Source organism: Acromyrmex echinatior, chromosome 9 (assembly GCF_024713525.1).
Source record: "Acromyrmex echinatior isolate Ae372 chromosome 9, ASM2471352v2, whole genome shotgun sequence".
In the NCBI taxonomy this organism is placed as follows: Eukaryota; Metazoa; Arthropoda; class Insecta; order Hymenoptera; family Formicidae; genus Acromyrmex; species Acromyrmex echinatior.
The window spans coordinates 11,051,421-11,079,420 of NC_141860.1; the positions used below are offsets into that span (position 1 = coordinate 11,051,421).

General features: G+C 34.3%; 2 protein-coding genes across 10 annotated transcripts; one reads left to right on the top strand and one right to left on the bottom strand.

Moving 5' to 3' along the window:
- Positions 1–1,731: 1,731 nt before the first annotated feature.
- On the bottom strand, positions 1,732–23,077 carry yki (Transcriptional coactivator yki). 9 transcript variants are annotated; one of them, XM_087409712.1, is made up of 9 exons: positions 22,294–23,075; positions 20,835–22,176; positions 6,783–6,991; positions 6,098–6,291; positions 5,826–6,012; positions 5,570–5,629; positions 5,418–5,503; positions 5,182–5,324; positions 1,732–3,856 (listed from the first exon to the last, which is right to left on the bottom strand). In XM_087409712.1, the coding sequence occupies exons 2-8, from the start codon at positions 21,527–21,529 to the stop codon at positions 5,229–5,231; spliced, it is 1,527 nt and encodes a 508-aa protein (XP_087265838.1). In that variant the 5' UTR covers positions 21,530–22,176; positions 22,294–23,075; the 3' UTR covers positions 1,732–3,856; positions 5,182–5,228. The 9 variants fall into 9 exon arrangements, 8 of the variants coding, with proteins under 8 accessions (XP_087265838.1, XP_087265839.1, XP_087265837.1 ...); XR_015546212.1 differs by having other exon boundaries at positions 5,174–5,324; positions 20,835–23,075; XM_087409713.1 differs by having other exon boundaries at positions 6,107–6,291; positions 20,835–23,077.
- Positions 23,078–24,811: 1,734 nt separating this feature from the next.
- Spindly (spindle apparatus coiled-coil protein 1 spindly) lies at positions 24,812–27,937 on the top strand. Its single transcript, XM_011068166.2, has 6 exons — positions 24,812–25,486; positions 26,090–26,396; positions 26,466–26,595; positions 26,649–26,958; positions 27,045–27,201; positions 27,283–27,937. Exons 1-6 carry the CDS (start codon positions 25,227–25,229, stop codon positions 27,631–27,633), a joined length of 1,515 nt encoding a protein of 504 aa, XP_011066468.2. The 5' UTR covers positions 24,812–25,226; the 3' UTR covers positions 27,634–27,937.
- The last annotated feature ends 63 nt before the right edge of the window (positions 27,938–28,000 follow it).

The following is a 28,000-nucleotide window of genomic DNA, read 5'->3' on the forward strand; positions in this document are numbered from 1 at the left end:
TGTGAAATAAATAACATTCTTTCATTAAAAAACGCTACGAATTAATTCCAACACCTAATATTTAATTAATTTTGCTATGTATCATCTTATATATTACATTGTTTTGTATACTAATCTTTAATGGTTGATCTGTTTCTTTTTCTTCTTTCTTCTTTTTTTACTATTGTTATCTAGCGTTATAAAAGTCCATTATATTATAATTTACATTCATGTCATATTATTTCAATCTTACACTATAGTTTCACTTATATTATATTTTTCTACAGACTCATATTTGCGTTCACTTTTAATCAAAAAACTTTCATTCGGTTTACTAAAATTGATATTATAAGCATTTTAATGATTGACTACAAGTAGCTTTTATTATGCGTACTTCTTTTTCCGTTATATATTATAAATATGTACATTATGACATTCGTTTTCTTGTTACCAGCGTCAGAGCGAAAGATAATTTATTATGTTTTTGTTTTTTTTTCCCGACTGTTGTGTATGTTTTTAACATTGAAAATAATCCGATCGCAAAACGTCTGCTAGCTTTTTATATTAAATTTTTAACTTAAAACATTTGTTTCTTTTATTTTTTTTTTACATTCTTTGTTATCATGTTTATTTTACATAATAATTTTTGGCTCGTAGCCTTCTTTTTTCTTTGTTTTATATAAATAATAGATAATATATAAGACTTATAAGAAGACCCAGAGAGTATAAGTATATAAGATTAGCCCTTGTATTCTGCAACTCGTTACAGTCATATTTAGCTGCATATACTTTTAAATATTAAAATCATAATTGCGGTGGTTTGTCAGACCACCGAAGAGAAGCTAGAAGCGCATGAAAAGATTCTTGAATCTGCCTGGGATCGAACCCGGGATCTCTGACATAGCAAGTCTCGTGCGCTACTTACTATGTTCGTGCTCTCCAATGTATATTATATAACAATAAAATGTTTAATAATTATTTAATGATCTTACATTAAATATTTCGGAGATATTTCAAAATACTCTTGGAACGTTATTTTGAATTTTTAGAATCATTTTATAAATATTTCATAAATGTTTAGCTGAGATGTAACGCTTATCTGCAGTTACTACGCATAAACATGCGCAAAATCTGAATATATTTACTGAAAAAAAAACCAGTATATTAAATGGACTATGCAATACTTTAACTAATAATAATCTATTAATATTTACTAGACAATAATCTATATTTATACTAGGAAAACTGCTTCAGCTATTATATTGAATAAAACACTCGTTAAATTCCTCTTGAGTTTGAAAAATTGTCGTACACTCTCATAAGTGCTCTTGGCAGACAATGACAAACCACCAAGAGTATCTTTGCTAAGAACATAATGTAATGTTTTAATTAATGTAATAATAATTAAATATCACAAACTATAACTTGTGCGGTGGTTTCTTATGATCTTCTTTTTATACGCTTTGCTAAGAACATTTCTCTAACAAAAAAATTTTGATATTCAGAATCAATTTTAAACTAGGTAGGTCCCCCATATGACTGTACAATCATCGTGCGCATCACAGGCATATGAGAAAAGTCATCACGCTCGACCATGAGCAATAGGACTGAGGAAAAGAAGGATTGTTATAACTAATAAGAATATAGTAATACTAAACACTAGTTATTAGACAAATGTTTACAAAATATTTGTATGATGTACAGTATTAACAATGAAGCGGAGAGGAAAGATGAAAGAAAATAAATACTACGTAAGTAAATAATATTTATTGTTATCGTTATTACTAAGGCACTTGTTATCGATATAAAAATGTATCTCACAAATTATTGCCAATGAGCATATTTAAATACTGACATTAAACAACTAATTGCTTTTCATGTATAATCTCAGATATTATGGAGGCGAATGCGCAGCCTAAAGCGGGGAGTTTTCGATCTAAAAGTCTATTCAACGCATTAACATAGATCGGAACTTGCATTTTCGTCTTAAGAACGTCTTCAACATGAAGGCACTTACGTAAGTTTCGTATCGCAATGCTCTCCAAAACGTAATCTACACTGAGTTTAGACTAAAAGCAAGATACAGTATGGTAAATATTAATCGTTAAATTGCAATTAAAATAATACATTAAACGCGCTTGATTTACATGACGTTCCTGGAAGACTCGGTCGGGTCGATTTTCATGATACCAGAAAACGTTACTAATTTCGACGGTAACGTCAATTGGAAAAGGACATCGCTATAAATCATAAAACACGGCGAACTCGAATAAAACAAAACTAAAAAGCGACTGAATAAAATTGGAATTTTTAGATAAGAGGAAGCGAATAAAAAAGAGAAACTCAAAACTGTATAAAACTCAAAACGCGTATTTTTCATCCGGTTCTTAAAAATGGTATTAAAATATATCTCGAATACAATCAATTGTAAGATGATCGAACTTGTATATATAAAATAAGAAAGATCACGTTCTCAATTTCTCACACCGTGTTCAACGTGCGACGTCCCGTCTTCCAGAGTGTCGGTCCAAAAATACAGTGAATGACACAAATGTCAAATCAACGTTTACAACATGATCGCCCTTTCTTTACTATCTTAAAAGAAAAAAAAAATCAAGCGATCAAAAATTCGATATTCGCACGGTCAACCAGTTGAATGAATGAGACATCAACGCAGGAGCGTGCGAATAACGAAACGCAAATTTCTCCGAGACTTTTCCCGACTACAGGAAAAGGCGGGAGAATGCTGATATTACAAAAAGTTTTATATGATATAAGATTGTCGAAGTCCTTAATATACAAAAAGGTAAGAAATTCACATGACTATTTCGATTTCATGGCACAAGTGCGTTAATATTCATTTGATGAACATAATTCGATATAATTTTTGCCTTTGTTGTTTATAAATATTACCTTTGTTGTTTATAAACATTACATTGTTTATGAATACAAAAATTTATTAATCAATTATGTCAATTCTGATTATATATCAATCAAAATAGACATTGCCACTTGCTAAGTAATGGAAATAGTCGCGTAAATCTCTTTCCAAATATTTTCAGCTGCCACATGTAATTGCATATACGCGTTATCTTCTTTACCGGATATTTTATGATTTCCAGTAATAAATAGGCCGTGAGTTAATTCGCGATAACGAAAAATTCAATGTTAGTGGCCTTTTTTCTTCCGCGCTACTTCAGTACCCTTCGCTAGATACAGAACGCGAACTCCTTAAGATAAAAGATATATAGATCTATAAATACCAGATATTCTTCTCGCTCTGGCAATCTCCATTATATAATTGATAGTATAAAACATAAGTGAGAAGTTTACAATCTAATAGCATTTCTCGAAAAATATCAATATAATTGCAATTTGTAACAAGAGTATAGACTTTACATATAAAAAAAATATATTTTTTTTTTCTTTTGCATTTTTTCGCGGCAAAAATATTTAGCCGACGATCTAGAAATACGATTATTTTTAATAACTACATTTATTATGTTTTCTATGGACGGTTAATGCAGCAAAAAACGATGAGTAATGATGGTCACATTAATTGATTACAAAGACAAGGCACTCTGCTTTGAAGCATATCGTTCGTAAAAAATTATACTACAAACAAGATCGCAGACATAACATGTTTCAAATACATGTATATGCGATTTAAAGAGCTGATTAAACATTGTACAATTCCGTATGTCATATTCGAAATATTATTAACGTCAGTATGCTGTATTAAAATATCTTCTATCTTCATCCAGTAAACATTACAATTGCTCCGCAACTTCAAAGATCTTCAACGATCTTCGAGCATTATGACTTCGTCAGTATTCATAATTTACATCCCAAGATTGCCAGTGCATCTACAATAAGCCTGTAAGTATTAGTATCAAAAATTAAAAACCAATTATAGCAATAATTGCTATAATTGATTATTTATATTAATAACATTTATAACAATTTTCAATTACATGCACCCAAGATATAAATAGCACCAAATCCCTCACGCGCGAAAACGTGCAAGCAAATCGACTCGCATTAGAAAATGTTGAGACAAAATATTTTTGTATCAGGCACTTTGAAATTTGTTTGAAATTGTTCATAATTCATTCATAGTCTCTCTATATTAACTTTTACAACTAAACTGTTCTCCGTGCAAAAACCATGGGAAGATATAATTACAAGCTGGGAGCACAAATATTGTACGATCTCTTGATACCAACATATGCAACAAAAATCATGATCTTATAAGATTGTTAAGTTTAACGAATATGAATCCGGAATATATATATATATATATATATATATATATATATAAATTTTCGTTGCATATATATAAAATATAATATTGTTTAACAAAGAAAGAAATGAAAAAGAAAATTGAAGGACTAAATGTGTTAACAATTACGTTTAACATGCTTGCTGGTAAAATAAATTCGTATATAGTCCTTCATTTACTTCTTCTCTCTTTCCTTCCTTCAGACGGCATATAACGAAATATAAACATCTTTTTATTTGGATTTTCATCTTTACAAAAGAAATGCGATACCTACCATGATGTATTGCAAAATTATAGTGAATTTACTTTTTATTTAATCGTTTGTATCACGAGAAAATATTTTTTCATTAAAAATTCCTTATAACATATGCAATACTAATTAATAATCTCTCGTTTGATAGGAAAATTTTTCCATTAAGCTACCCAATACCTTCCAAAGACAAAAAGAGAGAAAAAGAGACTTATATATTTACAATGGCATATTTATAATCGCATGCACATATAAACATCTATATTTAAATTTGTTTCTTAAATTTTGATATTTTAGAGCGTCTGAGACAGCTTAATAACAAAGTCATTACGTATTGAGCAAAAATTCAATTCTCGATTCTATCATTCCGTTATGAGAAACTTGAAATGAAAAAGTATATTCCAACGATGTCCTGATTGTTTCGCGTGGTAATATATTCCCGCAAAAATCCAAATAAAAAGAAATAAATAAAAAAAATAGGTGTTTAGGTTCGAAGTAGACACTTAATCCTATCCTAATCTAATATAATCTAACCTACAAAATTATAAAGAAATAAAACTTGCATCATTGGTTGAAAATATTGAAAACAACATTGCTCAATGATGCAATTAATTAACCGCAAGTTAATGTCTAGATCTGAATAAAGTTTCCACTTCGAGAACCTGAATACCTATCCTTTTAAAAAGGCCGACATCCGCCGCAGTATCACTTCTAATCCTATAGCCAAGTCAGCACGTTCTCCGGCTTGGTCGTGTTAGGATTTATGAGTGACTGCACGTCGTCCAAAATATCGGTGCTGAACTCCTCGTTCAGCTGAAACAATAACAATTGTTGATACAAAAGACCGCAAATCAAAGGGTTTTAACAACAGGCTTGCAACAATCGTCACCATGTAAAATGACCTACCTGAAGTGACGGCAGGAGATCATCTGTTGAATCGATATTGTCACTCAAGGTTGAAAGATCCGGCGTGTCCATCGGCGCACCTCCGTCTGTAAAAGAATTCATCGAATTCAAAGTATGACTAAACAAAATGTGATATTGTGGCAAATACGTACTTATGTATTTATGGCTTCGGTATAATCGTTTCGTAAGATCATTCAACGCACAGTGCCTTTCTGCAATCGGAACAATCGCGCAAAACAATTATTCATAAATCGAAAATTGACTTAATGGCACAGCAAAGCAAGCGAATAAACATTCTTTTTAGCTTAGAATCTTATAAGCGTGATAATGGCGATGGATTTTGAAAATGCTGTATAAAAAGGCTTTATATTCCGAAAAAATTGTGAATTTCGAACGGGCCGCTCTTACCGCTCGTGCCATCCATGTTTTCGTCTATGTTTAGGAAGTCGTCGGAAGCCTGAGGCAGTGAATATGCAGAACCGAGTCCCAAGCCGCTATCGGCGCTCTCCTGGCGTGCATGCTGCTCGTTAATGCCTGACAAAAACGGATCCATGACGGCATCCGTGGTGCTCTGTCGCAGCATCATCTCTTGTTGCTGCAACGAAAAAAAATGCGTGAATATCGAAAATGATTATTACAAATGTCACGCGATCAAGCCTCCAGATTAAAGGACGACTCACAATGCCAACCTGGCGCATAATTTCCTGTTGTCGCTGCTTCAAACGTTCACGTTCTAGCTGCAGCGATTGAAGACGAATCTTCTGCTTCTGGCAGGCTTGTAGATTCTGGTTGCTTTGGATACCGGTGGGTTGTTGAAGTTGCCAGTTTTGTGGCAGCATCGCGCCAGCCGCCGGAGTTCTTTGGAGATGCGATGCTGAAGGAATGATATCTTATATGAATATACGATAAGAAATGAGGATTAGTCAACAATATAAAAATATGATTGATAAAAGTGAATCGCATTGTCGAGAAAGATTCCTCGCCAATTGATATAAATCTTGCGACCTATTTTAATTTTTGTCAAACTTCAATAATATTTAGAGCCACTACATTCCGATTTCTATTTTAGAAATTCTCAAGTTTTACACCAGAATTTCCAGAATTTAATTAATTACATTCAAATTCGGCATATTTATTAAAATAAATTAGACGAGAACAAATTCTAGTCTCCAGATGAAAGTCAGAAAATTCTCAAAAACTTGGAAAATGCGGAAGCGAAAAAATTTGAATCAATCTGGTTCGATGATTAAATAGTGAGTATCGAGAACTTTAATTCTTAAATTAATGTTTAGATTCGGGGTAGCGTCTCCATTGTAGTCTATATGTTGCTTAATCTGTAGGATTTGGGAAAAGAATTCAACTTACGAATTCGCGGATCGAACCAGGAAGTGGTGCGAGTCTGGTGATTGATGAAATAGATCTCGCCCTCGGCTGTACGCGCCTGTTCCCATCCATCGGGCAATGGACCGAGCGCGTTGGATTTGCTGCTCTCGACTGCCGCGGCTACTGCGGCCACGCTTGCGGCAGCGGCTGTTTTCCGCGGATCTTCCCATGTCGTGGTGCGTGTCAGGTGACTGCAAAAAGAAGTGAATAATTAGCGGGATAATACGTAAAGGGACAATGTCTGAAATTTTAAAGGAGGTTTATAGAAAGATCAAGATTCTTCAAACCGATTTTCACAGAGCAACAACGAGGATTTACATTCCACAAATGAGACCTTAAGATTTTAAATAAACATTTTTTTTTTTTTCAAATTAAATTCAGTCACAGCACAGTTTGTTCAGTCTCTCCGATGCATTCCGTCAACTAAACAATAGGAGTAAACAAACGAATAGATAAATGTTCGATAAACAAATATATTGTAAATTTTCAATATAAAAAGATAGACTAAAACATCGAACCAAACAAGATTGTATACGTTAGATTAAATTAAGCTTCGTCATTCGAAACAACTGAACATATTAAATATATCATTACATATCTTATTAATGTATAATTTATGATTATAACAGTCCTCTGCTACGGAAAAAAAGCGTCATCTGGGATACGTAATTTATCCTAAGAGTTCAACATTTTTCTTAATTTTTGTTTTAATTTATATCGTTATAAAACTGACGATATAAAACTAACGTAAGGCAAAACAATCGCGGTCTAGGTGAAAATACATTTATTCAGCGAATTGTGTCTCCATTAGGATTGTGCGAAATTTGACTTCCGTTCGATGTCACATCGAACACTTTAATGCTTGCTCAAGCCGCTCGATCCACGGAAACTGAATACGCGGTGCGGCGCGTACAGTTATCCACATATAGTAGGCGCGTGCTAAAAATACTCCCATTCAAAAGACCGAAGCGAAGCGACGAGGCGACGTGGGTTAGAACGTAGGTTTTAACGCCCGAAATAAAGCCGATCTCTTAATCTTGCCGATCTTTTGTTATAGAGAATAATATTCGCGATGATTCTCGCGAACGTTGTACACACTCTGGGTTAATTAAAAATAATGAGATTAGTCTTTTACATATTTCGCAGAGTTGAGTAGGTTTTCGGATGTTGAATGGCAAATAATACCATCCGCGATTAAAAGGAATAATTGTTTTTATTTGTATAAAGCAAAAATGTTTATTGCAAAAATAGGACATGTGTATTAGAAATAAATATTATATTCTGTTACGTAAACTTGATTGTTATTGAAAAATAAAGAAGTTTGTTATCTAATAACCATTCATAGTACACATATCGCATATCTTTAAATCAACAGATACTTTAGATCTCGATTTGGGCAACCGAATTATTTACTTAGCTTCCAGATTGTTATTTGATAACTTATCATTCCTAATCAAAGAGTCCTAATCAAATAAGTCTTTGTGTATTTTTTGATTCATAATTTTGTGTCACATTCATCTCGTTCAATATTATTTAAATAGAATAGACAGTGTTTTTATTCTATTGAACTTTGAGATTAAGTGAACGTGAACGATACTATAACTCATATTATTTATCAAGTAGGTACAATACTTCTCGTCGTCACAACGATGGATTTGCCGTGCCGTAGTTCGGCTTCGGACAACGGCAAAGGAACGGGAGGAAGTCTGTTTTGCACAGCACGCGCGTGTGACGTCATTGCGCGATTATATTTCTGCATCTACACGTCGAGCCACAGACGTACCTGGCGTGACGCGTACCTGCCTTGCAACGGGCACGCGTTTGTAAACACGCCGACCCGACGCGCTCGTTCAGGTCAATTTATTAATCAGATCGAAGATATTTGGACGGTACAGTTTATAATTAGCATTAATTTACTTTTAGGGTAAACAAAATCGAAGTTGGAGTAAAAATTTATTTAAATAAAAATTTACAAAACGTGATTCTTATAGTTCGAATCATTTTCCATTCATAGTCCATTTTTATTTTTTTATAAAAATATATTTCTCATATTTTATAAAATAATTGCAATTTCTTTCCTCCCTTCTCTTTCCTCTGCTTCAATATAAAACATAACGTTCTATTGATAATATATCGAATTTGACATATCTCGAATTTGGTCAGTCCGCGATTATATATACTCGCGTTCATACATTACTCTGAAAAATTAAAAACATATAGGGAATAACGAAACACCCTATATAACGGCGCAATTACGTTTCGCACCCTAATCGCGCGCTCTATGTGCGTGGTTCTCTATCGCTTTTCGCCGCTCTCGGTTGGCCGCTGTCCAATAAGAAAGAAGCGGAATTGCGCCGCGCCGCCCCTCCGCAGTTGTTACGGGCCGCGAGGAGCCCCGCGGAGGGGATGAGAGCAACGGCAGGGGGAGAGAGGAGGGAGGGAGGGGCATTGAGAGACCCGAGAGAGCTGAGAGAGCGCTAGCAAGCGCCTAGCGCGGTAGAGAATTATAAGAGTTTTGCTGTGTGTGCACGCGCGCGCGTACGGCATACGGACTCTACGCGGTGTATTTTTACTCCGGACATCACGGCGCCGGACAACTCGTAAATAGACACTCTCGTATCGACGCTCACCGTTGCTCTCTGCTCTCCTTCGTCGGTTCCGTCGGCTCTCGCCGACTCCTTGCACCCTACTGTTTTCCCATCCCTCTCGCCCTTTACCGTTAAGACACTCATGGCTCTCGTCCTTTTTACCCTCTCACGTCGCATTCGAATCGGTCCAAAGATCTGAAGTTCCAACGTTCTAACGATACGATTCCCCCAGTTCTCGCAACCCCCCAGTTTTGCGTGCGTCCGACGAAATCAAGTATCCAATGTTTGGGATGTTCTTCTTTATATGTTAGACGATCCCAGGTACATCTGTTTAAATACCCGTACATTCGTAAAATTCACAATTTCTTGCACAAAAGGTGATGCGAATCTCAAATGTCAACGATCTCATAATGCACAATTCTAGAAAGAAAGCCCAAGTAGTACATAACGTTTACAAAGCGTTAACAAAGCGCTAAAAAAGCGTATACAATCGCTTTTTTAGCGCTGCTGTGTTACTTAGGAGCTTACTACAGGGATTTCACAAGTTATTAAAATAACTGAATTTTATCACCGCCAATTTGATTTATCACTTTCAAAAAAATTTCAGAAAATAAATAGTCAATTACAAATTTATCTCAAACAAATCTTAATCGCAGCATCGAATATTTTTTGCATTTAGATTTTTGTTTGCGCAACGCTAAAAGGAAACGAGTTATATAAATATAAGCGGAATTATGCGCGAATAGGAAACTATAAAGTTGATATCTCATGAAAAGAGATTATCTATATCAAAATACGAATTATATTGACATTAATTAGTTTCGGACAATTTAATCTTCAAACGATAAATTAATTAAACGTTTTTTTGAAGGCAACATAAGATAAGATACATTGGTTGAAATATCAAATAATTTGTGTATTGAAAATATTAAATAATCAACGTGTCTAATTTGTATATATTTATGTAAAACTGTCCACGTTTGAAGAATTTAATGTATGCTCCTTTTTTTAAAAAAAAATTATTACAAAAAATATTTTCGCAAGTTATTTACGCAAAATTAAAATAAATTCTGAAAATTTGAAAATAAAACAATCCTTTAAGAGAAATATTTTCTTATACATTAAAAAAGTATATTGAATAATTTCAATCTGATACTTAAAATTCCAAGCTAATTTTCAGAAAGAAAAGAACCTATGAGAAATTTTTTATAAATAAAATATTATAATTATATGGAAGAAACGTGGACCATACAAATCAGTGAGATCCATTTTATATAGGATACAAGATTAAGATTAATGGAACAACATACGCGATGCGATTAAGATGCCACATGCGATATTTATGATGATTCTACTGACAAGCAGTCTACTAGCGGTACGTAAAATTTAGCGATAAAAACATTTCGACGCCATCCGGATTCATACGGATAACTATTTCTCGTTTCTCTACACGTGAAATCGCTGACGTCGCGACCTTATGTTCGCGAAAATGAGCAACGCGTGTTGGAACATAACGCTTCAGTTAATGGGATCCTTATGGGAGAACGATAATAAACGACCTGCACGTGAAGATCCACGAACTAAGTGCTTGCTTGATTAGTGTTTTAATGAAAGTATTTCTTACAGCCGCAATTTATTTGTGACATTTCTGTATCATTCTATTGTATAATCAATTTCTCCAATTTTTCAAAAATGTCATTATAGATTTTAATAAACAATCATTTATTTAAAAATACTGTTTATTATACATTCCAATTCAGGGTTGCCACAGAAAATGAATTTTAAAATTCCCTGATTTTTCCAGATAAAAATGAAAAATTTTCCATGAGTAACATAAAATATGTAAATTTTTACATTTAGACTTAAGAACAACGGAAAAAACTTAGTTTAATTTTGGTTGCAAATTCAAGCCAGCAAAAAATTAATTAATTTTGGAAAAAAGAATGTAGTTATGATGAAAAAGAGGAATCAAATAAAAAATACTGAATAAAATTTTAATTATTTTATTAAAATCGTTTAAAGTGCACAAGTTTTAAACGCATTTTATAAGGCATTTTCATGCTGACATTCGACGCTTGATTCTAACGTCAAACAGGTCACGTGATCAAAATTGACGAATACCAAGCATCAATTTTGATCACGTGACCTGTTTTAACGCTGAAAATGAGCGTCAAGCGTCAGCATGAAAAAGCTTAAACGTCAGATATAATATTTAAAAAATTATAACAATTATTTGAGCAAATTTCGAAATTTCAGACTTTTTTACATTTTTCCCTGACTTTTCTCGGTTTCCATGACCAATTTTAATTTCCCTGACTTTTCCCAGTTTTCCCTGTGACAACCCAGTAATTTTATCAAAATAGATGAATTAAAATTATATATTCATTAAAAATGTAAATATTTTTTATTATAAATTATTATTAAAGTAAATAAATTTATTTAAAAATACTTTTATATTTTAACTTTTTATTTTAAAAAATGTATAAATATATCTTATATATTTTTAGAGATACATTATATATTTTTTCCCGTCTTAAATTTGTGTTTGTAAATTACAAACGTATTTGTAAAACGCATTTGTAAAAATGTAAAGCAGAGCTTTAACAGCCAGAGAAGTAAAATGTTTTTATTCATTCCTTCATACATCGAGCAAATTTCACGCAACGCGCGTTGCTCACGTCGCCTTGAACTTTCGATACGTTCGCCCTGTACTCTCAGCGATCTGTCCTCGTATCTGGCATTCGCATTTGTCGTCTAAGCTCTCTCGCGTACAGGTGTGTCGGGGTCTTTAGCCTCGGTGCAGCACAGAGCGGCACGGTGTGAGAAGGTCGTCTTTACCAACGATGGCGCATCACGATGCCATCAACGGTAAATTTTGCTCGAAAATTCTATTGTCATTCAAATATATTCTGTCGTCGAGACATAATGTCTCCGAATTGGTCAAAAAATATAATATATATTCATACAATACGAAAACACTATTTAATTCTAAATTATACCTTGCGTATCTATTGTTTTTCTTTCTCATTCAAACATTTTACTGTGTTTTAGTGCCGTGTGAGTGATCCTAATGTATTATTTATTATTTTTCTTTTTAGCGCGTTTTCGCTGATTTCATTATGCTAGCGCTAGGATTTTATTACTGTCGCAGTCTCGAATCGTGAATAAAAATTCGGATGCACAGCAGAAGATAACAGAATGTGTGTTCAGTTTCGACCTTGCAACAGCTATGATGTCGCGTACAACTTTCACTTGCCAATGATCGGAAATATCCGGGTGTAACGAAATACTCCTCTGACATTTATGACAATAATTGTGTGTTCGCAAACCTTAATGAATTTTCTATTTTCATAAAGTTCAAAAATAACCGCTGACTAATGGTACAATTTGAAAAGGATCCCGCTTTTAGTGTCAATTTAGACAATGGTTCACCAAGATAAATGCAAAAACCTAATGGCTTTTCTTAATCAGTCCGTTATTTTCCGAGTTCTCTTGAACAATCGACCGAGGTATTGCGTATTCAACTCCGATAAGACGTGACTCGGCCGTAGTTGCTTCGTAAATCGGCGCGAACGTCGGAAACCTTGAACGAATGCTTGCGTCTCCTGCCTGACGAAAGACGAGCATCGCGATAAGAACACGCTCAAGTGCTAACCAAGAGCCATTGTCTCACCTATATCCAATAAAACGATCAAGAAGGAAAAACTTCTGATTTCGTGATTTTAAATACCTTGCATAATCGAGAAACGCGTACTTTTTCTAGAAAGAAAGGGCATTAATTTCTAAAATTAAAATCTAAACTTTATCAAATATCGTTGGGGCTATAAGATGTATGAAAAAATGCGCGTTTAATTACGACGCATTAAAATTGCTTTACAAGCAATTGCTATCACGTAAAATTCTCCAATACTTGGTCATATTAAAAAAGAATACTCACTCGTATATCAAATGGAACGTTTAAAGTCTGCTTTCACTAATTAGTTTTTATCATAATTTAGTTCATTATTACCTGTCGTAGACGTTATTAAGATTTAAATACTATATTACGTACAGAGAAAATAAATTTAGTTAACTGCAAACCATAGAAATAATTTGCGTTAATGAATCTAGCAAAAGTCACTTCCAATAATTAATTATTAATAATAAATTTCGATTTCTTCCATAAGAGGAATTATCATTTTTACAAACAAAGCGTGTACAGCTGCGTTATTATTAATTTTTCATTTAACGAGTACGAGCGCACACATTTCATCCAAAAATAATGTTTTCGAATAGCCTCGAATGTGTTGACACATGCGTGGAATATTTTCTTTTCTCTAGTATGATCTTCTCTCCGAGAGAGCGCATTTTTTGTCCGCTTAATTTACACGTGTTTTCCTTTCGCAGCTATACGGTATGCTTAAAAATTAAGAGTAAAAATTTAAGAATAGATTTCTTTGTAACGATGTGCAAATCGATTTTGCAGATGCGAGAAAAAAGACTATACTTGCTGATGCGATTTTTGCGAAGTGTTTATTGCGTCTGGAAGTTGCGAGAATACGCAGAAGTCAAATTGTTTGTCCGGACACGGACGCGTAATAGGAAAGAAAGAAGGATGTTTTTTCGACACTGAAATGGAGAGAGAGTATCGAGTATCTTTTTATGAGACAGTTGGACACCTTTTCTTTTTCAAGTTCAAAAATGAGGTAAACAAAGGATTTAAAATATACGCACTGTGTGATGCTTTTTTGTAATAAGAATGCGGAGTGAATGCGCGATATTAATACGCAACGGCGATGGCGTGCGATACGAAATCATCCGGTAAGCGCTCGGCACATTCGCGGCTGAAATCACGTTTCAATTACGCAAATTAGATTCTAATAAGCCTCAGCGTTGGATAAGATCCAAAAGCTTGGAACGGTCGATGGTAATTGGACAAACGTGTGCGGAAAGAAAGAATGAAGAAGAACGAACGAGTCAGTGAGTAAGTCTTCATGGAAAAGTTTTTTTTTCAACGCGCAAAAAACTGGTATAACTGGTATGAAGGCGTACTTTGGAAATTGTTGTTATTTTATATTATATTTTTAACTCTCCGTTTGCAATCATATTTTTATCCTTCATCTGTAGTATGGGTATCTTTTTCTTCAGTCTAGTTTTTTATACTGGCCTAGGCTTTCAAAAAATATGGAAAAAAACTCAGGATTACTTTTCAACATCTCTATTATATGAGATGTTGATTATCTCACTACTAAACAAAAAATTTTAAGAGGAGGAAATAAACTCCGCTTTCCTATATATATAATATATTTCGGATAAATTATTTGAGAGTGTTTCGCTTGTGCTAAAAAAGATTCAAGTTACAGAGAGTTAAATAATAATTAATCTTAAATAGATGGTGAGAGGTATCTGTTTTTTTTTAGTAATTTTTGTAATGATTTTTAATGATGTTACAATAATGAGAATAGATGTACTTCCTGCAGAAATATGAATATGCGCATGCATATTTTTATTCACTTTATGAAATTTATAATGTGTCTTTTTCGTTCTTTTTCGATAGCGAGAAACGATTAGCTTCAAAACTACAGATTTAGAATTAATATTATAGATCTATAATGTTAATGGTATTATATGTAAAATATGAAAAGTGCAAATATCACAATAATAACTTTCAATGAAAAACTTCAATGAAAAAAAACAAATAAGATATCAATTAAAATCAGCGAAAAGTATACATATTGAAAAGAAATGAGAGAAAAGAAGGAAAAATTGTATGTAGAGGAAAAAAAATAGGTATACGCAAAAATACGAAATATAAGACTTCGAAATATATAATATACGTAATATTACAAACAGTATCGCTGATATTTACGCGACAGATACTATTGTTTTGTTAGAGAAAACGAATAGAGACGGTCTTCCCGATGGTCATTACCGCATAATGCAGCGAGCGTGCAACTCGCTTCGCTGCACCTTGCATCGCGCTTTACCGACGAACTCACGCTCGCTGCGCTTCGTATTACGCCTACCAAAAAAAAAAAACGAGCTCTGCATTCTGTTTCCGCAAAAATCGCCGACGTTCCGTAGAAAATAGAATGCGCGTTAGACTCGAAAAACTGAACTTTAACAAGAAAAAAGAAAAAAAGACGCGCCCGCGTTCTTTTCAATGAGTTTTCAGATTCATTGTTATGAGGATGACACAAAAAAAATTACGCGTGTGATAAAATGCAAAAAGAATTGATTTATTTTAATAAATTTTAATATATTTTATATTGCAAAAAAATGCGCATAACTTCGAACATCATAATTTAATGTAGTTACAGTGTAAAGAGCCTTAATGGCTTTCGATAAGAATGAAATATTCATACAGCGATGATTGTCGATAATGAAATAAATAATTAATCATTAGCTATTAAAGTGCGATAAGCCACTTCCTTCCTTTCATGTGCCTTTGTGTTCTACTTCCCGTATTGGGAATGAACGCGGGAACAGGAGGAAGGTACTTTCAATTCGCGCATAAACGCGTAAATTAGTATAGGAAAAATTAGTGGCGTAACATACGGTAGAACTCCAACGTAATGCACGCCGAACCTTCTTATTTCCTTTATGCAAATTATTTGTTTTCTAATAATCTATTCTCCAATAAACCGTCCTAATATTAATTTACAAGATACATCTTTACGAATTTACATGACATTCACGAGATTCGTTAAGTTGCACTTTCTTTAAAAATCCTAAAAATAAAAAAATTTTTTAAATACCTTTATTTAACGTATTTAAAATAATAAATGTCTTCGTAAAAATGATTCACTGCGCATTTAATTCATTCGATCATTTCCCATTGATCTTCCATGCGATAATATATCAGCAAATATTGATAAGAAGTACTATGTACGCAAAAATTCAGAGCGTAATTAGAACACAATCAATCCATTAGTTTCGTTTTCTCTTAAATTACTTGATATATTAATGATAAGTTGTCTATAAATTAGTATAAATAGCGATAAGTTGTCTATGAATGATGATATCTATCTATTATCAAGTTTTATGATGTTTATATCGTAATCTGAAATAATATATCACTAATATAACCTTACTACATGTAACGAGATTCGTGTAAACTTTGGTCTAACTAACAAAAAAATCAGAAAAACAAATAAAAGAGAATAAAAAAATCAAAATTTAGAATAATATCTTACAAAAAGATCAAAGATAAACCGCTTTATATGACTGGATTTTGCTTTAAGAAAATTCTGCGTCTTTCTCCTCTTTTTTTTTTCTTTGAAAGAAAACTGTATTATCTTGCATTAGTTGTTTACAAAGACATTGAGATGTATCCTTTCGAAAAAAGCACGTTCTTTTTCAATTTTTCAATATCAGGTAGAAAACGAGCTACATAAATGGTTGACCAGGTAAGATTTCTTGAATGACCAAATCGGATCAGGTAAAGGGGAGCCTATCTTCTCGTTGGACTTCGACATGTTTAGACAAGATTTAAGAAAAAAAGAGTAGCATACAGGAATATACTTTCAGTAAATTTCAAAATTTAAAGTTTAAATTACAAACAAAAGTTCAAACACTTTAAATTTTGCAAAAATTGAAGGATTAATAAAGTTGTTCTTACAAATTTTAAATCGTCATTTGAAGTCATAAATTATTAACAAAGCAAAACAACAAGATAACGTTCAAAAACGAGCATAAAAGTTTTTAGATTACAATAAATACATATATATATATATACATATATGTTTGAGATACAATATCACTCAATTCTTATACATTAAAACGTTTCGACTCACAGAGTCTTCTTCAGTTAACAATACAATTAATCTAATAATCTAATCGCAAATTAAAAAACGGAACTAATTGTATCATAAGCAACTAAAATGTTATCCCATCATGTTTATAAGAGTATCGTCATGATGTTATACGATAAAACTAAATCCTTGTTCGAGAGTGACAATCACGTTAAGTCCAAAGAGAGAAGTCAAATGATAAAAAATAGTCTGAGAACGAAATTTATTAAAATTATGTAAGAATTGTGATGAAAAAGAAGTCTTTAATTGCTTATGATATAATTATGACATTAGTTCCGTTTTTTAATTTGCGTTTAGATTATTAGGTTAATTGTATTGTTAACTGAAGAAGACTCTGAGTCGAAATGTTTTAATGTATGAGAATTGATTGATGTTACATCTCAAATATATATTTTTATTGTAATCTAACAATTTTTATGTTCGTTTTGGTTATTTTATTATTTTGCTTTGTCAAATAATCGAGCGTTTTATATTATCGTAAATTTATATTATCGTAAATTATTATATAGTTAAACTAATGAATCAATAACAAGCGTACATCTGTAGTATATTCTAGAATTTTGTGAGCTTAACGATTTCCTAATGAATTTTAAATCAATCCCATCTTCTTAATAAAAAAAATCATAATATTCGGAAAAAAGTTCAATTTTATAATTATAATAAAAATATCAAATACAAAAATTGCGAATATGCGAAAATAAATATTCATTTCTTTACTTAATACAACTCTTCCGACATATTATAATATTTTAAAAATAAAAGTAATTACAATAAATTAAAATAAGAAATGTGCAAATACGCAATCTAAATACAAAAATGTAAATGTTTTATTATTTAAGTTCTTGTTTAAGAACTTGTTTAAGAATATTTAATAGAGCTGTCAAACCATCTAGTCTATAAAAAGATATATCTGGTCTAGACAATCAAAAATAGGAACGTATTCCGTATATTGAATATTTCGTCAATTTCAGAGATGAAAATGATGCTGATAATATCAAGATTTAAAACAGTCGACCTTGTATTAGAGTAGACAAGGGGGGATTATTGGAATAGGGAAGGGATGAAGCGAAGTATACGACGGAGTTTCCCACGACAGGTGACACGTGAGGACCCGGCAGTCACGGCTGTGCAGGTGGATCAGGTTGGGAAGCAAAGATGCTTGGTGGGAGGCCCAGGCATACCACCAGAGGCATTCAAGAGACTAAACCTCAGAGGCGAATCTAAAGGGTCCTTCTCGGGCCCTGTCCTACAGCGCCTGGAAATCGTTACCGTTTGCAACAATCATCACGTCAGAGAGACGTGATACAGACAATTCTAAAATCCACAAAATTACTTTCAAGGACAGATTTTCTGATAAATTTACTTTTTCTTGGAGAATCTCGGATAGTTTTCGAAGTTAGAAGCGAAATACTTGCAAAAAGACTATTCGTGAAAATTTGGAAGTAGAGGAAAATCCCCTATTATAAAATAAGCGTCCCTAATATGAAATAGCGGCGTTTCCACTAAACTAATAAATGCTATCTATGAGTTCCACCATAAATTTATTGTTCGTAGATTGAAAACTATTTAGTGGAAAATTCATTATTAGATCATGTCTGTAGTCATTGCAAGAAAAGATTTTAAAATTTGGATGTCTTCAAGTTTTGTTGAGATGACCTTGTTTATTATTTAATAAATATTTGGCAATAAATTCTTCATGTGAAGACAGAGTAAGATTGTATTAATAGAAAAATACGTGATATGTTGAATTACTTAATTACAAACGTTAGATTTGGTGATCGTAAAACCGTAAGGCATGAAAATCGTAATATGAGATACAGCGTATTTCTAATATGAAATAAATTATGCTTCATAGCTTCGTCACAGTGAAAATCGTTGCTGAAGTATAAATGTTATTACACAATAATAAAAAGGAATCGAAATAAACATCGAGTGCCTGTTTCTGCGATGTTTCCAACTATCTGAAAGCGAGCTAGATACAATGCATCGCATATTCATTTTGCATGTGCACTGGTTGTGTTTATTTGTATTTTAGAAATATTAAATAAAGTTTTTTTTTTTAATTGCAATACTAATGTATTTTGGGTTTTATTATCGATTTCTCGGGACATCTCATATTAGGAGCACAATTTTTTGACTTTGCGATTTGCTCACTTTTTACATTTCTTTAATTTAAAAAAAAATAAAATTTGAATTAAATTTTACATAACATTATCTTAAAGCTTATTAAATTTCCTTCAAAATGACCTATTATTTTTTGTAATTCTGCCAATACTAGATTTTTAGCATTTACCCAAAATAAATTCGGTATCTCATAATAGAAACCTTTCCTTTATATCTATATAGAGTTTTTTTATTTTAATGATAGAATTTTAATATTTCAGTCAATATTTCAGATTAATGTTGCATTAAAAAAATTTTAGTTACAAAAGACTTGTAATATTTAAAAATATAAAAGAGCAATTAATGTATATATTTTCGTTAAAATCAATTTAAAATTTTATTTGAGGAGAAAGAAACAAAAAGAAAGAGAGCATATGCTGTATATTTTATCACAAGTTACCGGAAACCTGACATGTTAGGCCGCTATCAAAAACTTCTTTCCATTCGTCTGTTTAATAGAAAATATATATACGAAAATATCTAAAATTTAGCTAGATACAAATCTAAAAAATAATTTTATTGGATCATCAAAATAATTATGTAGAACTCAAGCATAATGTTGTAAAAAATTCTAGCAACCAGCTTGAGCATCATACATGCTTATTTCGATGGTTTAACAAAATTATTCTCAAATCTGCATCTAGTTAAATTTTTCGGCAAGTTATTTCGATTATTCAGCAAAACCGTTCTTTCGGTACAAAATAAATTATAATGTGTACCAAGCTGTTCTTTTGTACGATTTTTTTTCCAAAATTCTTAAGATTCCTGCATCAATAATGACATCCATTTACCTGAATATGCTAATTAGCACATTCACACCGGTTGTATATACTACGTGACCGAGTGCTGTGACGTCCCTGTTCAGCTCCGAGGGCAAGGGACGTTGGCAGCAACGAAGAGAGGCTTAGGCTTAACGGAGAGACCGAGGTCTTTCTTTTCCCCTCCGCAAGTGATGAGAAGCGGCAGGAGTCTTGAAGCAACGAGCAAAGAGAGACAGAGAAAGAGAAAGAGCGAGAGAGGATGAGTAAACCGATACGATGATAAAGACAGTTTTCGGCATTGAGATATATGAGATTTCGATAAAAGGTATTATTACCGTTAGATAAATCGTAAAATAACATCTAATGGACCAAAGCAGATACACAATATGAAACAACCTTCCTAATCTCGAGAAGAACAAGAAAATTCTACCTGTTCCTACATAGGTACTTAGAAAAAAAAATCTATTGTTACAAATCCAGGTACATTGTTGATTTAAAAAAAAAAGGCTTTAAAAGTATAAGAGTTTGAAGAAAAAAGGCAAGATATATATATATATATATATATGAGGAAAATGCATCTTCAGAAAAAAGTTTCGTAGATTTCGTATACCTCCCTTTTTCCTCTTTTTCGCCCGGTAGTCTCGAGTCGCGTAACGAAAACGCGATGACACACGCGAAGGCAACGCGAAGCGACGCGAGACGACGTGAGTGACGCGGAGAGTGACTTACTTGAGGAAGTAGATCTGGCCCTCGGGGGTGCGCGCTTGCTCCCATCCGTGCGGCAGCGGGCCCAGGTCGTCGACCGTGCTGATGACGTCGTAGCTGCGCTGCTTCTGATGATGGTGGTGACGCGCGTGCGGTTGCGGCGCGTGTTGCGGCGCTTGCTGTGCCGACGCGTACGTCTGCTGGAGGGAGGCCGGGCTGCTGTGGGCGCGGGGATGAGAAACGGTGAGGCCGGCCGCGGCGGCGACGGCAGCGGCGGCCGCGATCGCGTTTGCGGTGCCGTTTGCGCCGCCGCCACCGCCGGCGCCTCCGCTGCCGCCACCGCCGGTACCCGCGGCACCTGCGGCGTTACCACCGCCGCCACCACCGCCGCCGCCGCCGCCGCCACCGCTGCCGTTCGTGCCACCGTTAGGCACGCCGTTGCCGCCGCCGTTTGGTGTCGCAGGAACGGCGGCACCGAACGCGGAATCCGCCGAGTTCTCGCGCGAGTGCGAGATCGAGGGGCTCTTGCTACCGGTGGACGGTGGATTGAAGAAGGAATCCGGCAGGTTGCGCAGGCGCAGCGGCACCTGCAACGGCCGCTTCGAGTCGGGCTTCAGGACGGTGTCGAAGAGAGCCTGGAGATCGGACTCGGAATTCTGGTCGACCCTGACGACGGGATTACTCTTGGACAACTGGTCCACGTCTTGATTCAGCGCCATTTTGGATCACACGTTCGCTGCTCTCTTACTACTCTTCCTCTGCCTGTTGCTTACGTCCTCTTCGTCTCTCCCTTTCCCTCTTCGTATCACCGCGTCCTCGTCGCTCTTTCTGCGCCTATCTATTCGCCGCTTCCGCGCTCCGACTTTACTCCGCGGATCACCTTCTTCACGACGCGTTACTTATATGCGTCGTATCACCCGCACGCGAACCCGTACTCCGTCTCTCCCTTTCTTTCCCTACGATCGTCTCATTCCTATAAAAGATCACTATTTCCTTTTCCACCTGTACGCGATAGAATAATACACAACGCCGTGATTGCCGTCGCCGTCGCCGTCGCCGTCGCCGTCGCCGTCGTCGTTGTCACCGTCACCGTCGCTGCTGTTGAGCACCAGCAGCGTTCCGCGCGATACCAATGGGGATAGTCTCTCTCTCAGTTCTCACCGCCCTCCGCCCTGACAATCTCCACACTGCGTGCTCCACAGATCGCTTCCCCGATCTCCGTCAATCTCGGTGTTATGGGTAGCCCACACTATTCGAGACTGCGAGAGTCTTACTCTTCTCGGAGAGTCGGTTCCACCTCTCCGACGATACGACTCGCCCTACCTGAGTGGACACGTGACGAGTGCGAGAGCACAGGAAACGAGACCTGAGAAAAAAAGAGTAAGAGAAACGGAGAAAGAAAGAGAGAGAGAGAGAGAGAGAGAGAGAGAAAGGGAAGAGCGCTCTCTCAATCTTCCAGAGATCCCGCCTATCGCTCGCTCACTGTCTGCGTTGAGCGTTCGTCTAGCAATTCGATGATAACGCACGACGTCGTACTCGATGTCGTACTGTTGTCGTACGTGTCGTTCAACAAGTCTCTTCCTGAACGGCGCGATGCACATTCGTCAAATGAACGAATTCACTGTCGTTGTTTTCGTGATCTCCTTACGCTCCACTATTCCTCGATACTTCACTACGGAGTATAACGACGACGTCGGCGGCGACGGCGACGGCGGCGAGGAACATGATACGCAAAACGGATTTATGGCACCGCGGAAGCGCGACGGCCGGATGGCCGAGAATCGTCGAGCATTAAGAGGAGCACTTTGAGGAAGTCGCGATCATGAGCCGCGACCCAACGCGACGCGGCATGCGGATTGCGGGGGAACGTGAGGACTGAGGATAAGGAGGAGGAGGAGGAGGAGGAGATGCACGAGCTTATTCTCCTCTGGAAGAGTCGCGACCCGACTCGGCCACACACCGTCCCGGTCTCCGTGTGAGAACTGCTGCTCCGATCCAACGAGAATGGTTCTGATACCTCGTCGCTGCGTTACGTCGACTCGGCTCAGCCCGCTCGGCTCACTCGGCTGGCGGCGATCTGGCAACAACCTGCGTCGCACTAATGATACCGCAGCTTTGGCAACTCTGTGCTCTGCTGTGCTGTGAGGCCGGTGAGCCTCCGGACGGACGGGAAAAAGCGATATCTCTCTCTCTCTCTCTCTTTCTCTTTTCCCCTGTCACTGTGCGGTGTCGGATCTCGCCCCGAGCTAACCCAAGCCAAGGCGAGTCAGGCGAGTGGCGTCAGCCTGTTGCTCCTTGGCGAGCCAGTGGCTCCGAAGTAGGCGCCGCTGGTGGGGGACGACGCGCCGGACAGCAAAGGGACTCTCGGGGGCTTTGACGCGTCGGCGGATGAAGGGGGAGAGAAGTACGCCTAGGCGAATACTCAATGCTACATTACCTTGCTTTTCCGTCAACAGTTTCCTCTAAAGGCTATTTCGATTACTTTCATTGATGATTAAGTAATTCAATCTGCAGAATTAAACTTAAAAAAAAGCAACTTAGAGCAACATTTCTAAATTAGTATATAATATATTATCCATACGTTAAACAATAAAACATTAATGATTCTATCTATTGACAAAATAATATATTATTATTTGACAAGTTAATCACCATTGATCACTGTTAATAAAAGTTTAACTGAGTTGTTTTACAAAAAAATTTTGAGGCTTAACACGTTTGGCTCTTCTTAACTTTTAATCGCTTTTATAGCACAGATTTTAAAACATTTTAAGTAAAAAACTCACTGTTACAACTTTGTTTTACGTTACTCAGTAGAAAAATTTTTAAGACAAATTCTAAAGACTCTAAAAATTTTTTAATCGTTGATCGTAAATCGTTCATCACGACATCGATGTGTATAATAATAACGATGCGTTAACTATTCAACAGCTCTGAGAGTTATTCATGTTAATTTTGTTCAAATAAGATTCATTTTAATTCAATTCAAATGGGATTTCTTAAATTCAAATGAGATTTAAATTTCGCGATTAACTATGGTCATTCAAAATATATCGAACTGCGATTCTCGAAATATCGAAACGTTCCAATTGAGAACCTCTGATGAGAGTCCGGAACACGAAGCAACTACTTCTGATTGGTCTGCCATGCTTTGACAACTTCTGAAAAAAAGAAAGAGAGAAAGAAATAAAAAAGATAAATAAAATACCTTCTCTCATGTGATTTTGGTAAAACTAGAGATCCTACATACAAAATGCGGCTTATATCTAAACTTTTATTAGAGAGTCTCTAGTTACAACGATTGTGAGAGCAACTATCAACGAGATGTATTAAAAACGACAGGTTTTAAGTTCGAGTGATTGTTAAAATTTAAATGATTAAGCATAAAAAAAACTCATAATATAGTATTAACTTTATGATTTGTTAGTTTCTTAGACATATATATTGAGTCATCTAAAAAGTATCCGCGGTTTTTTGTCACTAGATGTGTGTCGATGGTCATATATCTAGTAACAAAGTACCGCGGATACTTTTTAGATGACCCAATATATATATATATATATATATACATATATATATATATATATATATATATATGTATATATATATATATATATACATATATATATATATATATATATATATATATATATATATAGATGTTTAAAACTCAATAATATTCGATTTTATTTAAAACTATGATTATAATGTTATCATTCAAAGATTATCAATAAAAATGATAACAGCGGATAAAAAATTGTAATTTTTTCGCAATGTATAACCAGTATAACATATAATAGTATAAATTGATCTATAAATATAGCATTTACATGACAAAAGATCATAAATTTAATAATATATTATTCAAATATTTATATAATATTTATATAAAAAATACTATTTTTATATAAAAAAATATAAATACTTTATGTATATGTTAGTATATAATCGCAAACTTATATCAATTATCGATAATATCATCGTTCTTCTATTATCCCCAAATCCTCGAGGCCCTATTGATATTCATGAAAATTTGTTCAGGACCAACCGTCTCTAATATCTCGTCGATGATGTAACCTTCGCAGAATAAAGCCAGCAACACACTTTTTTAATATTGCCCAATAACAGCGTATTATCGATATTTGATGAACAACCAATCGCGTTTCAGCCAAAATGGCGCAACCAATCATTTGTTCACTTTTCTTTTCCAACTGAACTTTTTCTCCTTTCTATCATTTTTCTTTCTTGTAATCGTTTGTGTAACATGCAATGCCGAATCTACCTTTTTATATGTCTATGATCTAACGGATCTAACCGAAATCAAAATTTAAATACACGTTGTATCACATTGTACTTTGCTCCAGAAGAAACCAAGTACCATTAAAGAAGAAAAAGAAATTTGGAAAAAGATTCGAGATGTCGGAATTATATGGTGAGAGTGTGAATAACACGAAGATCGAGGAACATCTAGAAAAGAGCGTGATCAGTCAGGATGATTATAAAAAGATGAAGCAAGAGAATGAGAATTATCGACAGGAGTTGTATGTTTTGCGACTCAAATTGGAAACTTCCGACGCGATTGTAAGAGATCTTCAGGATTCTGGAGAGACTTTGGAAAATAATTTCAAAGAATACGTACGACAAGCAACCCTGTCATCTTCTGAGAAACAAGAAAAGTAAGAATCATTTTTTTTCGTAAAAGTTATCCTAGTACAGACAAAGTGAATACAAGCAGTTGCTTCTGAGCTTTTTGCGTTGATATATTAATGGCAAGTCGTGATCTTTAATTTAAACTGAAGGTCACAGTGTATCTGAGGAATACAAATATCTTAAGTCTGACAGTACTGACAGAGTTATCTTTTGTAACAAAAAAAAAAACAATATGAATACATGAAAAATATTATGTTTTATAACAATGCATTAAAATTTATATTTTTCTGTTTCATATTGTAATATGATTGACCAATTGTCTATCCAATCACATACGATATATTAGAATCTTAATGACTCGTGTAACAGCTACTGTTTATCCAATAAGTAAATAGTATCACTTGAAGATATTTATAAACATATATTATATATACCTCTCCTCCAGATATACCGCAATCTCCTGATGATTAATTAAAAAGACAGATTTTAAACATTTAACCGTTTGATATTTATTTTTTATTTTTCAATCAAGATTTTTTTATGTTAATCCTAATAATGAAACTTATTGTTTATTATATATTGTACATTTATAAAGAGATATATGCTTCATATATTTTATTCATTTTTAGGTATAAAGCTGAGCAAAAAGAATATGAAAATCATATTGCAAATCTAGAAACAAACCAAGTAAAAAATGAATTAGAAATTAAAGAATTACAAAAAGAGTTGAAGAAATATAAAAATCTTGTAAATAATCAATCATCTAATGCAATGGCAGATACTTTAACAATGTATAAAGAGGAACTTAGGGAAACACATATGCTGCTTCAAAATGAAAAAGAGAGGTTTCTTCAAAAAGAAAAAAATGAAAAAACATTGATGGATAAACTTGCACATAGAGAGGTTCAATATGAAGAGCTTCGACTTGATTTACAAGTAAAATAATAAGTTAGATTTATATTTATCGATTGTAATACATCAGACTAATTGGAAACATTTTAATAGAAAATAACAAAGGATCTAGCGGAAAAAGATAAAGAATTGGAAAATGCACGGGAATCTGCTAGAGAATTAGCTGCAAAACTTGAAGAATTGGAGTCATCAAATATAACTCCTGCTAGTGATATGTGCAAAGGTAATTTGTACATATTTAATTGTATATAGATTTTAACATTCATACTGTTTTAGGAAATTCTTTATTTGCCGAAGTTGAAGATCGTCGGCAAATGCTGTTGGATAAAATGAAAACGCTTTCCACTAAATATAATGAAGTAAAGCAAGCACTGGATTCGAAATCATGTGAAGTCAAGCTGCTGAGAGCAGAGAAAATCGCCATTTCCAGGAAATGGGAAACTGATATAATTGATACATTGCAAGAGAATGCAGATCTTTTGGTTAAATATAAGAGTAGAATCTTTGATCTTGAGAATAAGTTGAAGGTTGAAATGAGAAAAAATGATGAAATGGAAGAAACACAATCTGCAAACGATGACTTTAAGTAAGTTAAGAACACGTTTTTGTTTTTCAGCTAATCTGAATTAATATATCATTTATATAATAGAAAGACAAATTTTTAATTTTCAGTTACGCTCAATCATTGTTAGCCGCTAAAAAGAAAGAGCTTAAGGAGCTGAATGAAAAAATTGAGAAACAAACTATGCAGATGCTGATGCAAGATGAAGTGAACAACAACATCTCAAGACAGCTTCGTTACTGGCACTCTAAAGTAAAATTTTTGGAAGTAAGTTTTTACAAAAAAAAAAGAAATTGTATCTTGCTGTTTAAGATTTTTTTAATATAAAATCTCTTTTATACATTTTAGTTTCAAAACATAATTATAAAAGACCAACTGCAAATGCAAGATAATAAAATACTTCTTGAATCTATAAAGAATTGCACATTTCCTGATAATGCGAATTTTGAAAAGACCTATAGTGATTCACTTGTACTTATGCCAAAGAGTATTCTCGAGTCTGAACTTGCAGAGCAAGGAAATTCAACAGAGGTGATAGAAAAGCCAGCAGTAAATTTTACAAATGAACAGAAAGAATGTAGATTTGTAGATTTTACTAGTGATACTAAAAACTCTGAGAATAAACCTTTGAAAAAACATGAAAAAACGAAAAAACGTGACTATCCTATTATAGTTCATACAATTGATAACTTAAATTAATTTTATTTTACGCAAAAACGCGTCGAATGAGCCTAATTTCATCGAAATCGGAGATGAGGTAGCTCTTCTGAAGAATTACCTAAATTAATTTTGTACTGTCATTATATATCATGTTAGCGTTTTATCAAATAATTATTTGATATATATACATATACATATAGATATATATACATAAGTGAAAAAACATGAAATTATCAAAGTAGAGGAAAATAATTAGATAAGGATAAATGGATAAGATGTAAATATATTTTTTAAGCATATAATTTAATAAAAAACGCACAAGCTATTTTATATCTTTTTAAAATTGTGTTTTACTATTTACCTTTTTCCTATTCAACGCGGACCAATCACAGACTTCTAAAAATTG

Coding starts and splice junctions, on each gene's coding strand:
- yki (XM_087409712.1), bottom strand. CDS start 21,529: ATGGCGCTGAATCAAGACGTGGACCAGTTGTCCAAGAGTAATCCCGTC. Junction 6,013..6,097: donor TTATGCGCCAGGTTGGCATT/GTGAGTCGTCCT, acceptor TTTTCGTTGCAG/CAACAAGAGATGATGCTGCG. Junction 5,325..5,417: donor ATCTCCTGCCGTCACTTCAG/GTAGGTCATTTT, acceptor TTATTGTTTCAG/CTGAACGAGGAGTTCAGCAC.
- Spindly (XM_011068166.2), top strand. CDS start 25,227: ATGTCGGAATTATATGGTGAGAGTGTGAATAACACGAAGATCGAGGAA. Junction 26,397..26,465: donor AGCTTCGACTTGATTTACAA/GTAAAATAATAA, acceptor ACATTTTAATAG/AAAATAACAAAGGATCTAGC. Junction 26,959..27,044: donor TCTGCAAACGATGACTTTAA/GTAAGTTAAGAA, acceptor TTTAATTTTCAG/TTACGCTCAATCATTGTTAG.